Source organism: Heloderma suspectum, chromosome 4 (assembly GCF_057233095.1).
Source record: "Heloderma suspectum isolate Gila_16-S chromosome 4, 16-S_ref, whole genome shotgun sequence".
Taxonomy (NCBI): domain Eukaryota; kingdom Metazoa; phylum Chordata; class Lepidosauria; order Squamata; family Helodermatidae; genus Heloderma; species Heloderma suspectum.
In genome coordinates this window covers 197,278,616-197,296,508 of record NC_139461.1, presented here as the reverse complement: position 1 = coordinate 197,296,508, position 17,893 = coordinate 197,278,616, and the positions used below count along the sequence as shown (strand labels likewise).

Genomic DNA, 17,893 nt, shown 5'->3' with positions numbered 1-17,893 from the left:
TAAGCAGGGTCAGCCCTGGATAGTACTTGGATGGTAGACCGCCTGGGAATCAGGCTTCCTGCATTGACCAGGGGGTTGGACTCAATGGTCTTGTAGCCCCCTTCCAACTCTATGATTCTATGAAATGTGATATTTTTTCAAAGTATGGTACAATTGTTAAGCAGTGCTAAAACTACAAGAGGTCCTCAGTACTCATTAACACTGTAACCTCACCAACTCCGACCTTCTTACATTCCTTAGAGCCAAAGCTGTTGATAACAAGAAATCATTAAGGACTCTACCAGTTTACATTTCCTTCCTTCCATACAAAGGAGAAGTTCATGGTTCAATGCTTGAAGGATGTAGATTCAGTCTATGGCTTCTCTAGTTAACGCCGTTCAGCATAGCAGCATTGAAAAATACCTCAGCCAGAGCCATCAGGAGTCAGGGTAGAACTAGAGTAGATGAACCATTTATTTATTTACTGCTTTCCACATATCAAAGGCTGGGTAACAATAACAAATTAATAACAAATTAATAACAAAATAACAAAAACAAAAATAATAACAAATTAATAACAAATTAATAACAAAAACAAAAATAATAAATTAATAACAAAAAATAATAACAAATTAATAACAAGGCTTCCCATTACATTCTCCATCATGCCCTATCCCATCCCATCTGTCTCTGGCCACCTAAAGTCAAGCTGAATAAATCAGTTTTATGATGTTTCAAGAAATACACACTCAGCAGAATGAGGCAGTAGAATCCTGAGGTCAGAGAATGGACGGTAACACTTCAAACTGCGGGTGTGAGTGGGAGATACCATTTGTGAATGTTCCCACATGTAAAAAAAAATATAAAAAAGCAAGCCCCAGCTAGCACATCAAAGAGAAAGGTGCTAGCTCAGCCTTTTCCTGACTGTGCTAACTTTCTACTTGTAGGGGGGTTGTGTGTGTGTGTGTGTTTTATTATTCAGCCTGACTTGCTGAAGTCACTCTAGCACACTTTAGAGGGCATTCCCAGTACATCTGAAAGGCCATAATAGAATGTAGGTGTAAAGGCAGTACCTTAGATATACTGGAGTCAAGCCAGTTCAGATACAGGTTTGACTTTGCATAAGGCAGCTCCTTGTTTCCTTGTAGCTTCCCTATTAGTAAGTTTATTAATGTCTTTGAAAATGTCATACCAATTAAACAGATTTAGAGTCATATACTTCTGATTTAAACATTGAGTCCCATTCTCTAGAGGATCTCCACTTCCCTGTTTGCTAACCTAGTGGTGCTGAGAACCCAGAGAGCAGTCCTCTGTAGCCATGTCGGAATTCTCTCCACGTAGCTGCCATGCTTAAGCATTCCCAATTTGCAATAGGATTCCTCAGGGACTGTTGCCAGCTGGAATAAGTTACTGCAGGCTCAGGGTGACTTTTGCTTTCAACGAGGAGAGCCATGGTCAGAACGGGCTCTTAATTTGCTCCCCAGCGGTTTTTGCCTCCCCCACTCCTCAGAGTAGATTTTCAGCAGAAAACCTGGGCTTTTGTTTCTGGCTTCTGGAAGAGATTCACTTTGAACAGTGCTTTCAGTTATACATCATGCTTATTGATTATCCTTCAAAAAATCTAATATAACATGGCTGAAAATGTTGTATAAAGCCAAGATTTACAAAAGAATAGGATTTGGCATGTCAGATACCTCCAAATCTCTGCTTATCATTGCTGAAGACTGGAGTTCTTTTCAGTAAGAGGTTGGAGGAGGTTTCTTTGTTCTCCGTGAAGCTCTGAAAATTATAACATTACCTTTTGGTTGTAAAGACAATCCTATCACTAAACTCTGGAGAATACAGTATTGGGGGGTATTAAAAAAAGAATTAAGTGGTTTTTGTGTCATCTACTGGTATGTGGTTAAACTCAGATTCAAGAGGTTAGTACCAACTTTCTTCTGCCCCCCTGTCTCCCCACCTTGTATTTTCAAAGAAACATGCACCTCATTTACATTTGCCTAATACAGTGCCTTAAAGAAACTTCAAGACTTTCATCTTTTGTAGAACCTTCTGTATTATGCTAAATAGCCATTGTCAGAGGATACTGTCCACACCATTTTGAATGGGAAGGGAAATGGCAATTCATAGTTTTCTCAGCTTGTAACTATATCCATAATTAACTTTTTATAAAGGTATTTTGTGAAAAGCTGCTTGAAAGAAACATTTAATAATCCAAAGGAATCTTAACCTGAAATGGATGTCATAAAAAGCATGCAGGGCAATAGGGGGAAATCCCATCATATCCAAGGTAGCTGGCTGTATCTGAAATTTAAAAGGAGAGGGAGATCAAAAGACTTTGAGCAAAAATTCAGTATTCCAATTTTGTTTTAAAAGCAGATGCAAGCATTGAAATATTTAGAAGATGAGGGAAATCCCCACCCCCACCCCCAGCTGAATCATTGAAATGCAATTCACAGAGATGGCTTAATTCTATTTTTGTCACTTTTATTTATTTATTACACTTTTATCCTGCCCTTTCTCAAGATTGTAGAATTCTACTCCCTCTCCCCCTGCCTATACATTGGGATGAATGAAACTGCTGTAATCCAGAAAAACCTAGACACTCCCTTTAAGCTTCTGAATACCAGTAGCTGCGGGGATGTTATTGCACTCATGTCATGCTTGCGGGCTTCTCATGGGCATCTAGTTAGCCACTGGGGGGACTGAATGCTGGACTAGAGAGGGCTTTGGTCTGATCCAGCACAGTTCTTTCTATATTCTTATGCAACTGAAATCAGTGGAACTTAAGGGCACAATTAAGTGTCAATTATTGGTTTTAACTTTGTTTAGAGATCACTCACTGAATTTGGAATATTTAGCCTGCTTCCAGCCACTGTAAACATTAACAGATGTTATCCAAATGTCCCTTCCCTGTGAGTGTGACCCAGCAATATTGATTAGGACATTTACCAGGAAAAGCTGAACAAATATATTGACAGAATTTTCTGTGCAACCTGTGATTTAAAATCTTGGCAGATTAGTTATACCTAACCACAGAAGAGAATTATCTTACTCTGTTTCATCTTCGATAAAGTTCTCACTATTTCCACTCAGACAATCTGATTACAAATGGCTGAAATGATAGATCTGAAAGCTTGTTAGAACATTGCATGATTTTCATAATTTTTGTCATCATTTTAAAGGGTCATATTTTTTTTAAAACAACAGCAACAACAACCTGTCAAATGATGTGATCATTTTTTTAATGTTTGTGATGCCTCTTAAATCTGATAGTGACTTTTTCTTTCATTTCCTCTTTGCAGACAACGATCCTACTGCATATCTAGCTAATTATAGAGATTAAATATTTTGGTTATGGATAAGATTTAGATAGGACTTTCAATGCTGGTGTCCAGAAGTATGCCCATGTGCTGACTACCTTATAAGTTGCTGGCTGTGGGGTATATGAAAGATTTTGGGGAACCTTGAAGAGTAGCACACAGCTTTGCCAACAAAAGATGCCTTAAAGTACAATCCTATGCATGTTTAGACAGAAAAAGGTTTACAACTCCCAACATGCCCCAGCATGCCAGCATTTTTTCTGTCTAAACATGCATAGGATTGCACCCTTAATCAAAGATAAATTAGCTTTATATCCCTTTTATTATCTTATAACCCAGGTCCAAAGCAGCAATAGCATCTCCACTAGTTCCATATGCAGTTTTGAAGTGTGCTTACTGAATTTGATTCACTGTGATTATTTTTTATACGAGTTCAGTCTTTGTCTGTCTTTTGTTTTAAAAAGGGGGAGAACCTTTCCCAATTTCCATCTAGCGCCTCTCTGTCTAATGCAGGTTATTTGTGCTTTGTTGTTCAGTCGTTCAGTCGTGTCCGACTCTTCGTGACCCCATGGACCATAGCACGCCAGGCCTTCCTGTCCTGTGCTCTCTCCCGGAGTGTGCTCAAGTCCATATTCATTGCATCAGTGATGCTATCTAGCCATCTCATCCTCTGCTGTCCCCTTCTCCTGTTGCCTTCAGTCTTTCCCAGCATCAGGGTCTTTAACAGAGAGTTTTCTCTTTGCATTAGGTGGCCAAAATATTTGAGCTTCAGCTTCAGTATCTGTCCTTCCAATGAGCACTCAGGGTTGATTTCCTTTAGGGTGGACTGATTTGACCTCCTTGCAGTCCAGGGGACTCGTAAGAGTCTTCTCCAGCACCACAGTTCGAAAGCATTGATTCTTCGGTGCTCAGCCTTCCTTATAGTCCAGCTCTCACAGCCATACGTTACTACTGGGAAAACCATAGCTTTGATTAGACGGACCTTTGTCGGCAAGGTGATGTCTCTGCTTCTTACTATGCTGTCTAGGTTGGCCATAGCTTTCCTCCCAAGGAGCAAGCGTCTTTTAATTTCATGGCTACAGTCACCGTCTGCGGTGATCTTGGAGACCAAGAAAATAAAATCTGTCACTGCTTCCATTTCTTCCCCTTCCATATGCCAGGAAGTGATGTGGCCAGATGCCATGATTTTAGTTCTTTTAATGTTGAGTTTCAAACCAGCTTTTGCACTCTCCTCTTTCACCCTCATCAAGAGGCTGTTTAGATCCTCTTCGCTTTCTGCCATTAGGGTGGTATCGTCTGCATATCGGAGGTTCTTGATAATTCTCCCGGCAATCTTAATTCCGACCGCGATTCATCCAACCCGGCGTTTCTCATGATGTACTCTGCATATAAGTTAAATAAGCAGGGCGACAATATGCAGCCTTGTCGTACTCCTTTCCCAATTTTGAACCAATTGGTTGTTCCATGTCTGGTTCTTACTGTTGCTTCTTGACCCTCGTATAGGTTTCTCAGGAGACAGGTAAGGTGGTCTGGTACTCCCATCTCTTTAAGAATTTGCCACAGTTTGTTGTGATCCACACAATCCAAGGCTTTAGCGTAGTCAATGAAGCAGAAATAGACGTTTTTCTGGAACTCTCTTGCTTTCTCCATGATCCAGCGAACGTTGGCGATTTGATCTCTAGTTCCTCTGCCTCTGCGAAACCCAGCTTAGAGCATGAGAAACTTTCAAGGCACAGAATGGGAGATATAGGAGGAATGCACGGACCTCTCTTTCCCCCGCCAACCTATCTTGCTGCCTGCACACATGCCCATCCATGTGTCCGCATAGGGAGGGAGTAAGGATGGACAAATGTCCCTTACCTGGTCCTGCAGCTGTTTTCGGTGTGGGGGGGAGCCACCCCACCCCTCCCGGCCGAAATTCAGGCTGGGGGGGAGGCACCCCATCCCCCCCCGCCGAAATTCTGGCCGGGGGGGAGCGCCCTGTCTCCCCGGCCGCGAAATAAAAAAGTAAATTGTAAAAAAAACAACAACAACGTGATAGGCTACGTAACGATTTACGTAGCCTATCACGGCTGACTTTGAAAATCTAGCCGTGACAGCCTACGTAAATCGTTACGTAGCCTATCATGTTTTTGTTTTGTTTTTTACTTTACTGGGAAATGGCGGCGGCGGCAGCAGCCGGTCGGAAGACCGGCCGCCGCCCCCACCACCACCGAAACACCGCTGGGACCCGCCGCTGAGAGGGACACTCGACAGAGGTAAGTCCCATCCCGGGGGGGGGCGGGGGGCGGAGAATTTCCCCACCAATTTCGGGGGGCCGAATGCCAACGCATTCGGCCCCCCGAAATTGGTGGGGAAATTCTCCCCAGAGAATTCTCTGGGAAATTCTCCTCCCAGAGATTCATGGAGAAATTCTCCGACATCCCTAGGAGGGAGGGGGAACAGGAATGTGCATTACATTTCTTTTTTACTGTCGTTTAATAGCAAGAATGTCACATTACCACAACCAGTGGGCCCTTCAGTTCCTTATGGTGGCTTTCTTAAAATCTTCCTTCCGTAAGTAAACATTCCGTCAACATTAAACAATCAGTACCTGTGAATAGTTTGTTCAGACGAGGTATCTTACTAACTCAGTGAAAGACCATGAATGTTTTGCACAAATGTTTGACTTTTTATATTGAATAAATTTGCTATGCTCCTGATAACAATCAGGCGTAACTCTCAGATTTCAACTCTGGCTAGATCTACACTGCTGCTTTGTAGTGGTATTGAAATGCACTGATTACTGTTGGGGCACATTACACATTCCATATACCGCTTTTGTAGTGTTATTTCCTGCTTTTTATTCCACATTATCCAAAATACCACAACAGATGTCATTGTGTGTCCTATGTGGTAAAAATGCGCAAGAGGGATATAGCATTACCATGATGGGAATGTAATGAGGTGTAGATCTGGCCTCCCTTCTTCTCTGCCATGGGTCAGTAAACTTTCATACAAATTAATATTTCAGTACAAAAAGAGGTTTTGCCTATCTATCCAGTCAAGCAGAGGAGAAAAGAATAGCTACTTACTTGCAAGCTTTTTTTTTTTTAGGGCTGTGCACGCTTCACTTCAGATGCCACTCCGGACCCTCTAAATCAGCCCCACTTTGACTTGGACTGATTTGGACCCCCTCTGCTTCGACTCGGTTCCGGATCCGAAGTGAACCTCATTGACCACAATGGGAGTTACTTCTGAGTAGACACACATATGCTTGTGCTGGGAAAGAGAGCAGTAAACACAGAGATGGAAACCAGCCCCCATTTTAACCTGCAGGAACTCTATAACAAAGGGTCAAATTTTTTCCCAAGGTAATAAACCAAACAAAGGAGAATCAGAGCCTCAAGATCGTACTGTGCCTTGTCAACTGAGGGGGTAAATTGCTGGTGGAAACACCCCCATGGACAAGGCACTTAGTATACAAGCTGCTTCACTTTGGGGTGCCTTGTTGCTATATTGCTCCACCTCGTGTCATGTGGCAGCACCTCCAAAGCAGCCCGCTTCAAATAATTATTCGGGCTTCGGACCAAAGTGGTGCATAGCCCTACTTTTTTTTGTCTTACCAATGGGCCAAATTAGAGGTGATGTTAACTGTGTGAATGCATTTAACATGCATGTTTTTTGTTCTGTAAATAGCAGCTTCCGGACCAGTTTTTCCCAACCTGGTGCCCTCCAGATGTTTTTGACTTCAACTCCCATATGCCCCAGCCAGCCTGGCCAATGGTCAGGAATGCTGGGAGTTGTTGTCTCAAATATCTGGAGGGTACGCCAGGTTGGAGAAGGGTATGCTGGTCCATGCAGGGCTGAGAGGGGAAGTTCAGTAGAAGAAGTCCCTCGCTGAGGCTGCCAAGGGATTTTTGTGCCAGACCCTAGCAGTGAGAGGAAAGAGTTAAGTTAAACATCTCCTCCACACCCCTCAAAGTTCTGAGGTTGCCCTCAACTGCTATTTGCATAATTTTGAAATGTGTATATTAATTGCATTCATGCAATAAACATCATGTCTGGTTTAGCCCTGTATCCGATTGGTTGTTTAGTCTTTTGTGGGGAGGGTTTTTTAAATCATTTATGCAAACAAGCATTTGCTATTTAGGTGCTGCTGAACATGCTGTTGTAGACTGGTTCCAGTTAAATTTTGTTTTAGTTGGTGATGATTATTTTATTTCAAATTATAATGATGACCATTTATTTGCATTGTATTTTCATTGGTTACTTTGTATCTTTATTTGTAAGCCACCGTGAAACCCTTTTGGCTGGGAGGAGTGGGGTAGAAGTATTGGGTAGGATCTAGACTCCATGAATGAAAGAGCTCCTATTCACAGAAGGAACTGGGATCCATTGGCTGTTCCCCACTGGAGGTAGGGGGCAGTCTTCACTGATTCCCCCTGCAGCCCCCTGGGTCCCCTTTCATGCTGCTCTGGAGAGTCCCCCAGCCCTCCAGAGGCACAGGGGGAAGGGGGAATCTTAAAGATCACCTCACTACTCCCTTCCTCCAGGACAAGCAGAACTCTGCGATGTGCTACTCTGTTGGGAATATTGCAACCTCATCTGCAAGTTACTGGAGGGGGGCAGTGTTGTAGTTAGTTAATTTATGGGGATTTTAACCACAGCTAGCCTTAGAACCTCTATAGCCTACAGTGTGGTTTCCTGCGACTTTTGCTCTTCCTTTCCTCCCCCCCCACCCCAACCACCACCATTGCTGAGAGCATATGTATATTGCTCTCATGCTCCTGCCTGTGTAATGGAACACAAAATGAACTGAACAAACTCTTTTTGAAACTCTATGCTGTACCTGCATTTTATATGCAGGATTATTTGTGAGTAAAGCCATTTTAAAGGGCCACGGTGGCTTAGTGGTTAAGACACTGAACTGCAGACTGGAAGGTCGGCAGGTCAGCAGTTCGGGACCCGAGTGCTGCGTGATGGAGTGAGCTCCCGTCTTCAGTCCCAGCTTCTGCCAACCTAGCAGTTTGAAAGCAAGAAATTGCAAGTAGATAAATAGGTACCGCCTCGGCGGGAAAGGTAACAGCGTTCCGTGCACCTCGGTGTTCAGTCATGCCGGCCACATGACCACGGAAGCGTCTTCAGACAGCGCTGGCTCTTCGGCTTAGAAACGGGGATGAGCATCGCACCCTAGAGTCGGACACGACTGGTTGGGGACACCTTTACCTTTTACTTTAAAGCCATCGTACATGTTCTTCGCCGAAGAAGGCTGTGGTTTCCTTTTATTGTTATAAGATAGCCTGTGTGGATCTGTGACTGTTAAGCACTACTTCTGTTTTGCCTTTTTCTTTTTCTCTGCTAATTGTCTTTTTAACAGGAGGCATCATTATTAAATAATCCCATCATAATCTGGATCCAGCCCATTAAAATTAAATAGTTGCTGCTATGTCAGTTCTGAACGAGCTGGCCATGACTGTTTATGTGATACTCTAAGCTTAAGCAATTCATCTCCTCTGTTTGTCTCCAACTCTGATGTAATTTCATCTAGCAAATAATAGCTCAAAAGCATGCAGTCATGATGTCACAGGGCGTTCACAATGAATTCCTAAAAAGAAAAAAACTGAGAACCCACCTTCCTTAGTAAAAACAACAACAACAAAATAGCACAGGAACCTCAGCCTGTTTGGCATTTTTCACTGGTCTCATGATTCATTCAACAGGATGGGTAAGCAATGTTCCCCTGCACTCATAAACAGTACCATGGAGTAGAAATCAAGCCCTGGATATACAGTTGTATCATCTGAGTAATATAAGAGTAAAGTTGCTTTTGCCACTACAAATTTTCCAGTGGATTTTCAGGGAAGTGTAAGAAATAGTAGAATAAAAAGTGTTTCTGCATGCTTCCGCAGTGCATCTACCAAAGGTATCGTATTCCCCATGGTGCAATTTGATCAATATGTGGTCACTGTCTGGTGCTGTCTGTTTCTCCCAGGAATCTTTCATTGGTTGCTTACTTGATCTTTCTCTGGAGATTTCCTGTGATTATGTCCAAAAAATGTGCTTGTGTCAGCTGGTGGTAACAAAAGTGTACTAGTGTATATGCTTTTAAATTAATTTATCTCAAAGATACATTTCATACCTCACACATAAGAAGAGCCATGCTGGATCCATCTAGTCCAGCATTCTGTTCACACAGTGGCCAGAATACAAACAACAGGTAAATAAAGCTAGTCTCCCCACCCCCACTCCTCCCCCAGTGACAGACATTTGTTGTAAAGCTGTAAGAAATGGATACGATCATAACATCAGCTTAGACTCACTATACAGAACTTTGTAATTCATTGCATAGGACAGCAAAATATTTTGAGTGCTGGAAATGCTGATCAAGACAGGGAATCTGGTAATTTAATTTAATTTAATTTAATTTACTGTAATATATATTTTTGGAAGACAGAATAGCTTATTTCCATTCTGGCCTTTTTGTAAAATCAGGTACTATTAAAAATAATACTTTGAGCCAACAAACTAAAGGTATAATAGATACTGGAACATAGGTCTTGATCATTTTCAAAAGACCTGAAAAATCTAACAGCTGCTCTTTGAATACCAGAGGAGAATGTTCCCATGTGCTAAAGGATTAATTAGGTACCAACATTTCCTTTTAAAATTGAATTAAATTTTATTATTTATTTATTATATTTGTATCCCATCTTTTCTTCCAAGAAGCCCAAGACAGTGTACATGATCCTCCTGTCCGTTTCATCCCCACCACAGCCCTGTGAGGTAGGTTGAGCTGACAGTCGATGACTGGCTCAGAGTCACCCAGTGAGCTTCCATGGTCGAGTGGGGAGTTGAACCCAGATCACCCAGTCCCAGTCCGACACTCTAAGCACTGCACAACACTGATTGATTTTGAGCAATACAGGGCGTGCTTCAGAAAACTCTCTTAAGAAGCCAGCTACATGTTACATGCAGTGAAGCTCTGACGTCTTTAAAATTACGAAGCAATCTTGGAAGACTGGGATTTTTAATGGAGAACCTGTGGGAGGTACCTTACCCCTTCCCAGCACAATATCTCCTGCCGCCTGAGGCAGAAAGCACACCTGCCGCCTGCTGCCATTGCTGCCGCCAACCCACTCCCCTCCCCCATGTCTGTCTCCCTTCTCCCCACACCTTCTACGTCTGTCTCCCCACCTGCCTGCCTGGTCAGTCTCCCTTCTCCCCCTGCCCCTATTGCTGCCACTGCTGCCCACTCTGCAGGGTGGCTGAGCTCTCTGAAAAGCCACATTTGTTGGAGGGGTCCTTCCTCAGAGCCAGGCATTCTGGGAAGGGCTGTCCCCAGGGATCGCCTGTACTGTGGGTGACAGGAGACATTGGTAGTGGCAGTGGTGGCAGCAGCAAAGGCAGCGGCGGGAGCAGCGGAGCGGGGTGGCAGCAGATCCTCCTGGCAGGGGGGTGAATGCGCAGTTCTCTGCTTCTCTCTCTCCTCTGCCTGAAGTAGGGGCTTCACCCCCACTTCCTGGGAGTGCCGACCCTGCCTCTTCCCCACCAACTCTTCTTTGTCACAAACATATGCCCTCCCCAAAGCTGCTTCTCACACTCTGGAATTCTACATATGTGCTTTATTAAACATGCATCTGCAAACCTATCATGGGAAAAGCAACTTGGTGAGAGGGTGAGAGGGAAGCAGGCAGTACGCACCTTCCCCGCCCTGTCTAGTCGTCCTCCTCAAAATTGTAGCTATCCAAGATTAATTTTCTTTGAAAAACAAAGAAAAAAGTCAGAGCTTCCCTATACATGTGTGGTTTATACATTTAGGTAATATATTGTATACATATAACGTAGGGTGGACCGCCTATTTTTATGTATAATTTATTTAATTATAATTATAATCATTTAACTGATTATAAATCACTTAATTGTAAACAAGGCGAAATATCCAGTTCAATACCACTGCTAACATAAATTACCGGGCACTAGTGTAAGTGACCTCTAGTGCTATGCCAATAGCATTTGCTGGTGCAATGGGTTTTCCCATGGCAATTTTGTGCATTCACTTGTAAAGAAAGAAACTTTCAGTTTTAAAGATATTGGCTGTTATGATTGCAGTCATCAGTTGGAAAGTGTGATGGCAGCACACTTCGTGGTGCCAAATGGAATTTGTGTACAGCAAATGTATACATATGGATGTATACCGCATATGGAACCGATCCCATCGGACATTCTACATGTGGTGGGAAAGCATTTGTGAGCCTAAAGCTTGTGCCCGTGCCACTCTTTGAGTGAGTTCACAAGAATATGAGTTGAGTGTGGGTTGTCATTGTGTTATGTGAACCCAGCCGTGCCAGCAAACCATGGTTTGTTAACCAGAAACAATCCACAGGTCACAACCCAACATCAAACCGTGGGTTCCCTTTGTTGGTTGTTCATGGTTAACAAACCATGGTTTGCTGGCACAGCTGGGTTCACACAACACAACCACAGTTCAGCAACAATCACGGGTTCAAGAACAACCCACACTCAACCTATACTCAACCTTAAACATGGGTTGTCATGCTTTGTGAACCCAGTCAATGTGTAATGCCTGCATGCACAGATGTGTGTGTACTGCCCCTAACTAGGATCCGTTTGTGAAACTGTATGTACTGTATGCTACATTCACCGTTTGCACTGAATTTAAGGTTTTGTCTCTTTTTCCCACTAGTAAATACAGCCATTTTCTTAAAAAGTGGCTCAACAACAATGTATTCCACTTAATTCTTTAGCTCTGGCAGTTTTAGTGTGCTCACTGCTGGCATTGGACACGATACCAGAAAAAATCCAGCTCCTGATGCAAAAGGATTTAAAAATAAGTCAAGCGCTGCCAAAAATACATAATTCTTTTTTGTACTCTCCAGTTTGTTTTACTTACAACAACGGCCTGGTCATACCCTGCAGCATGCATTCATTACAGTGATCTTTGACTGGCAGATGCAAAGTAATAGGATGCATATTTTAGTGCTTATTATAATACCCTGTCCAAAAACAACTTGACAAATTTGTGATTTCGACAGTGTCTCATTTTGTTGGCTGCAGTGCTCTGTGATTGCATGGTCCACGTGGCTTCCAGATTATGCATACCACCAATACTTCTCATTAAAATGGCCACAGTTCACCAGTTTCGGTAGCTTGGAACGAACTTGGAATGAATTATTATACAACAAAGAGGCTGCTGTCATGCAGAACAAAAGACAAGCAAAAGAGAGCTTTGGCTTAATGAGGCTAAGTGAGTGGCTCCCCTGCATCACCAGCTACTTGACGGCCTTTGAGCATGGATTTCCCCACCCCCACCCCTCCACACGCCAGAACCTTTGGCCTATTATTTTGTGTTTATGCACCTTGAGGCTAATATACATTTTAATATGCTGCACATGGAAGGGGGGGGGGGGAATCAGCCATTAGATTACTACATGTGCATTCCCTGTTAAATTAATGACAGCCGAACACAGAGATAAATTTAGGTTTTCATATTTAATTATAGCACACTGCAATACGTTTAGCAAGGATAAATTGCACTATTATTACGTTTCATTTTTTTTGACATCTTTTCCTATTAACCACCAACCCTTACCCCCTCTGCCTCTTGCCATACATAACATCTCTGTATGTTCTATCACCACTTCACACAACTGTGGCTTCATTCAATACATTTTCCGTCTGTCGTCCCCCCCCCCACCCCAATATGTGATGTAGGGTTAAATAAATAGATGAGATAAGACAAGTAAAGACAGCCTTTAGTTCCCATTGTCAGGAAAAGCAGCAGTGATACAAATAGCAAGGAATCTAATTACTTATATAGGCTGACGGTATTTCCTTGAGAAAAAAAACGGGATATTGGGATGACAAAAACGGGACAGGGTTTTTATTACAACGGAGAGTTCCGCTGTAATAAAAAAATAGCTAACAGCCTGTTGAACCGAAATATGAGTCTGAAAAGTCCGAATCAAACTGAATGTAGGGCAGAAAGAATCTCTATGGGCAGAATGATGGTAGAAATAACAGTAAGACTGGCTCCCACACGCTGAATGGGGCTTAGCGACCGCCTCTTGAATTCCCCGCCACTGCAGACAAGCGAGGGGGCAGCGTCTGATCGTCGCTAGCTCAAGAAGCCTGGCCCTGGCTGGATAAAGTAAACGGAACTTCTTCTTTCGTCACACTAGTAGTTTTACTGCACGCATTGATTAGCATAGAGTCTTATGAGAAACGCATTCAGTTTTTTACAAAAAATTAAAAACAGGACAAAATTGACATTTATATTAAAATGACAGGACGGTCGGGAAATATGAAAAAAAAAACGGTACTGTCCTGTTTAAAACGGTACGTATGGTCAGCCTGCGTTATGTAGCCAAGTCTTCAGATACTAATTTCCATGTCTGCATTTATTGAGGAGGGGGCTGTAGCTCCGTGGTAGAGTACAGCAAAAGGTCCTAGCTTCAATCCCTGGCATCTCCGGGCAGGGCTGGAAAAGACCCTTGTGGGAAATGAAACCCTGGAAAGCTGCAGTGACAGAGAAGCCATGCTGGGCTTTAGTCAGAACCAGCCAGAACTCTAAAGGAGCTATCCAATGTGTGGAGCCCTATCCCCAAAATAGGTTCAGTGCCTTGGATAGCTCCTTTAAAGTTCTGTCTGGCTCTGACTGAAACCCAGAATGGATGCACAGTCCCACTGAAATCAGAGCCACCAGCCTGCACTGGAGGGCTGCTGCCATTCTACTGAGCTAGGGGGACCAGTGGTCTGGCTCAGCATAAGGCAACTTCCTTTGCTCCCATCTCGCTATGCAGCCTTCCATGACTAATGCAGGCATGCAGTCTTTGCTCAGCTTACTCCTGCGCCCCAGAAGCTGAGTTCCTGGAGAGAACTGCTGGCTCACTGGGTGTAATATATCTGTGCATGATCACATGGAAATCTTCAGGGGGGTAAATCCACCTTTTCCTGGCCCTCTTCTAGAGATATTCAGGAGGTTAAGAACATAAGAAAAGCCCGGCTGGATCAGACCAAGGGTCCATCTAGTCCAGCATTCTGTTCACACAGTGGCCAACCAGCTGTCGACCAGGAACCCACAAGCGGGACATGAGTGCAATGGTACCCTCCCACCCATGTTCCCCAGCAGCTGGTGTACATAGGCTCACTGCCTTGGTTCTGGAGGTAGCACATAGCCATCAGGAATAGTAGCCACTGATAGACTTCTCCTCCAGGAATTTGTCCAACCCCCTTTTAAAGCCATCCAAATTGGGGCCATCACTGAGGTAACAAGTTCCATAGTTTATGCGCTGTGTGAAGAAGTCCTTCCTTTTATCTGTCTTGAATGTCGCACCAATCAGCTTCATGGGATGACCTCGGGTTCTAGTATTTCAAGAGAGGGGAAAAAATGTCTCCCTATCCAGATTCTCCACCCCATGCATAATTTTGTAGACCTCTTTCATGTCTCCCCTTACCCTCTTTTTTTCCCCAAGCTAAACAATCCCAGGTGTTGTAACCTTCCCTCATAGGGGAGATGCTCCAACCCCTTGATCTTTTTAGTTGCCCTTTTCTGCACTTTTTCCAACTCTACAATATCTTTTTTTAGGTGTGGTAACCAGAACTGTACATGGTATTCCAAATGTGGTCGCACCATAGATTTGTATAGGGGCAGTATGATATCGGCAGTTTTATTCTCAATACCGTTTCTAATTATGCCTAACATGGAGTTTGCCTTTTTTTACAGTGGTTGCACACTGAGTTAACATCACTGAGCTGTCCACCACAACCCCAAAATCTGTTTCCTGGACAGTCACCGCTAGCTCAGATCCCATCAGGCTATACTTGAAGTTAGGATTGTTTGCCCCAACGTGCACCACTTTACACTTGTTTACATTGAACCGCATTTGCCATTTAGATGCCCATTCTCCCAGTATGGGGATATCCTTTTGGAGCTCTTCACAATCCTTTTCTGTTTTAAGCACCCTAAATAATTTGGTGTCATCAGCAAACTTGGCCACTTCCCTGCTCACTCCTAATTCCAGATCATTTATGAACAGGTTGAAAAGCATTGATCCTAATACTGATCCCTGTGGAACCCCACTATTTACTTCCCTCCATTGGGAGTATTTACCATTTATTCCTACTGTCTGCTTTCTGTTATTTAACCAGTTACTGATTCCTAAGAGGACCTCTCCTCTTATTCCATGACTGCTAAGTTTGCTCAGGAGTCTTTGGGTAGGGACTTTGTCAAATGCCTTTTGGAAGTCCAAGTAAACAATGTCTACCGGATCACCCCTGTCTACATGTTTATTGACACTCTCAAAGAACTCTAAATGTTTAGTGAGATAGGACTTACCTTTGTGGAAGCCATGTTGATTCTTTTTCAGCAAGGCTTGTCCTTCTATATGCTTACTAATTTTATCTTTAATAATGTCTTCAACCAATTTACCCAGGACAGACGTTGAACTAACGGGCCTGTAATTTTCCAGATCCCCCTGGATCCCTTTTTGAAAATTGGTGTTACGTTGGCCATCTTCCAGCCCTCTGGTATAGAGGCTGATCTTAGGGACATGTTGCATATTTTGGTTAGAAAATCAGCAATTTCATAATTGAGGTTCATAAATAACAGTCTCATAGTGTGAGTTTTACCTGCTCGTAATATTCATCTTTATTGTGGGGTGAGCATAGCACTCCAAGGCTTTTAACTTAGCCACTGCTAAGGGAGAGGTGGGAAAGCAGGACCACTGGTTCGGCTTGGTGGGGCCCATCTACCATTTAGCTCCTCCTCTCCCAGAACTCAATGGCCATTCTACTTGATCATGAAACACGTATATAGAGCCAGTGTGGCATAGTGGTTAGAGTGTTGGACTGGGACTCAGGAGATCCTGGTTCTAGTCCCCACTTGGCCATGAAGCTCACTGGGTGACTTTGGGCCAGTTACTGGCTCTCGGACTAACCTACCTCAGAAGGTTGTTGTGAGGATAGAATGGAGAGGAGAAGGACTATGTAAGCCACCTTGGGTTCCCTGCGAAAGAAAAAAAAAGTGGGATATAAATGTAATAATAAAAAATATAACTTTATGAAAAATTGCTGCTTGTTTCCCTGTTCCCTTCCTATCTCCCCCCCCCCTTTGCATCATACCTATTAGATTGCAAGCTACACACAGGAGAGACTATTGTGCATTCTTAGTCTTAGGATAGTGCCTAGAAATATACAGATGTGTTACATTTTATTATACGATCACCATCCTCACCTTCACCATCATCATCACCTTACTGAATCTCAGAAAACCTTTATGACCTGGCTGTTTTGCACTGTAATTTTCTGAATGATGGCCTGATTCCATCATTATCATGGAAAGTCTGAGACAGTCAAGTACACTCTGAGGGCAGGGCGTGCATCTGTCTCCTATAAATAAGGAAACCTTTACAGAAGCAAATGCAGACACTTGAGAAATGCACAGGGAGGGTTGTGTACTGTTAGGAAACAAACAACATGATAACTCCTGAACAAGCCAAGCAATCAATTTGGAGTTTGGCCAGGCTTCCCACCATTTTATGGGTATCGCATCCTTGCCGAGGCATCTTCGTGACGATGGTCCTGCTGCAGTGTGCTTTCAGTCAGACCATGTCATTCTTGGATGCTTTTATTTGGTAGGTGGGTTCTTTATTGTGTGCATGTTTAAAACTTTTTTTATGGATCCTCTTGTCTTGATCCAAACTCCCTGGCCAAGCCTAGGCATGCAAGCCCCAGACCACTGGCTGCCTGGCACATGAGTACAACTGCAGGGAGCCCTTTGAATGACAGGGTGTGGGGTTCTTTCCTGCTCATCTGACCCTCCTGGCATTATGCCTACAGAATGAAAGGGAGCATTGCATGGTTGCCTAGGCAACGTGCTGCCTTTCCTGCCCCCACACTACAATTCCCAAGCAGCAGTGCAAAAACGCCCTGTGAAGAGATGCTATATTTTTATTTGTCGTTTGTGTTCATATACTGTGAGTGACCTCTCAGTGAGGTTATAATGTAGCCAAGTAGCTAGAAGCTTGGCTCTATTACTTTGTATTGGGCATAAGACAGTTGTGGCTGCCTTAGCAACAGTTGCTAAGGGGGGTGGGGGAGGCTTCAAGCTGACAGTCTGAAAATGACTAGTGGGAGAAGCTGCCTTTGGTTATATTTGAACCAGACAGATAGTAAAATACAATTTACTTTGTTCACGGGTTCAACAGATTTGATTGATGGTTAGAAGTCCACATAGAACTACTGATTGGCTGCTAAAAGAAGGGTCTAGGACATGATTGGTCAGAGGCTCTGGGTAGGAGAGGATAATAGGTCAGTCAGTCAGTTGGAGACACTGCTGGTTGGAAGAGGACCAGAAAAAGTGGTGGCTGAAGGGAGCAGAGCGCATAGTTAAGAAAGGAACAGGCGTTCTTCTGGGAGTTGACCTGGACCAGAGCTGGTGGCTGAGGAGAGCAGGAAGCCATACTGTGAGACTGTGGTGAAGCTTTGAGCAAGCACCAGAGCCCGGCATCATAAAGGTTCAAGCAGAGCTCTGACCAGAGGGAGAATGTCTGAACTATACTAGAAGCCAGAAGCAGCAGGAAGAGCTTGAG

General features: G+C 43.5%; 1 protein-coding gene across 8 annotated transcripts in view; it reads left to right on the top strand.

Annotated features, from left to right (window-relative positions):
* Positions 1-17,893, top strand: part of DPYD (dihydropyrimidine dehydrogenase) — a 761,638-nt gene that overhangs the window by 677,525 nt on the left and 66,220 nt on the right. The window contains exon 22 of one of the 8 annotated variants that reach the window (XM_084851878.1): positions 6,399-11,210. The exons of the other annotated variants lie outside the window; for them this stretch is intronic. Within the exon in view, the coding sequence (XP_084708004.1) occupies positions 6,399-6,467 (69 nt within the window). The 3' untranslated portion in view covers positions 6,468-11,210. Of the gene's footprint in view, positions 1-6,398; positions 11,211-17,893 lie in introns of those variants that run through there. 8 annotated transcript variants of the gene reach the window in all.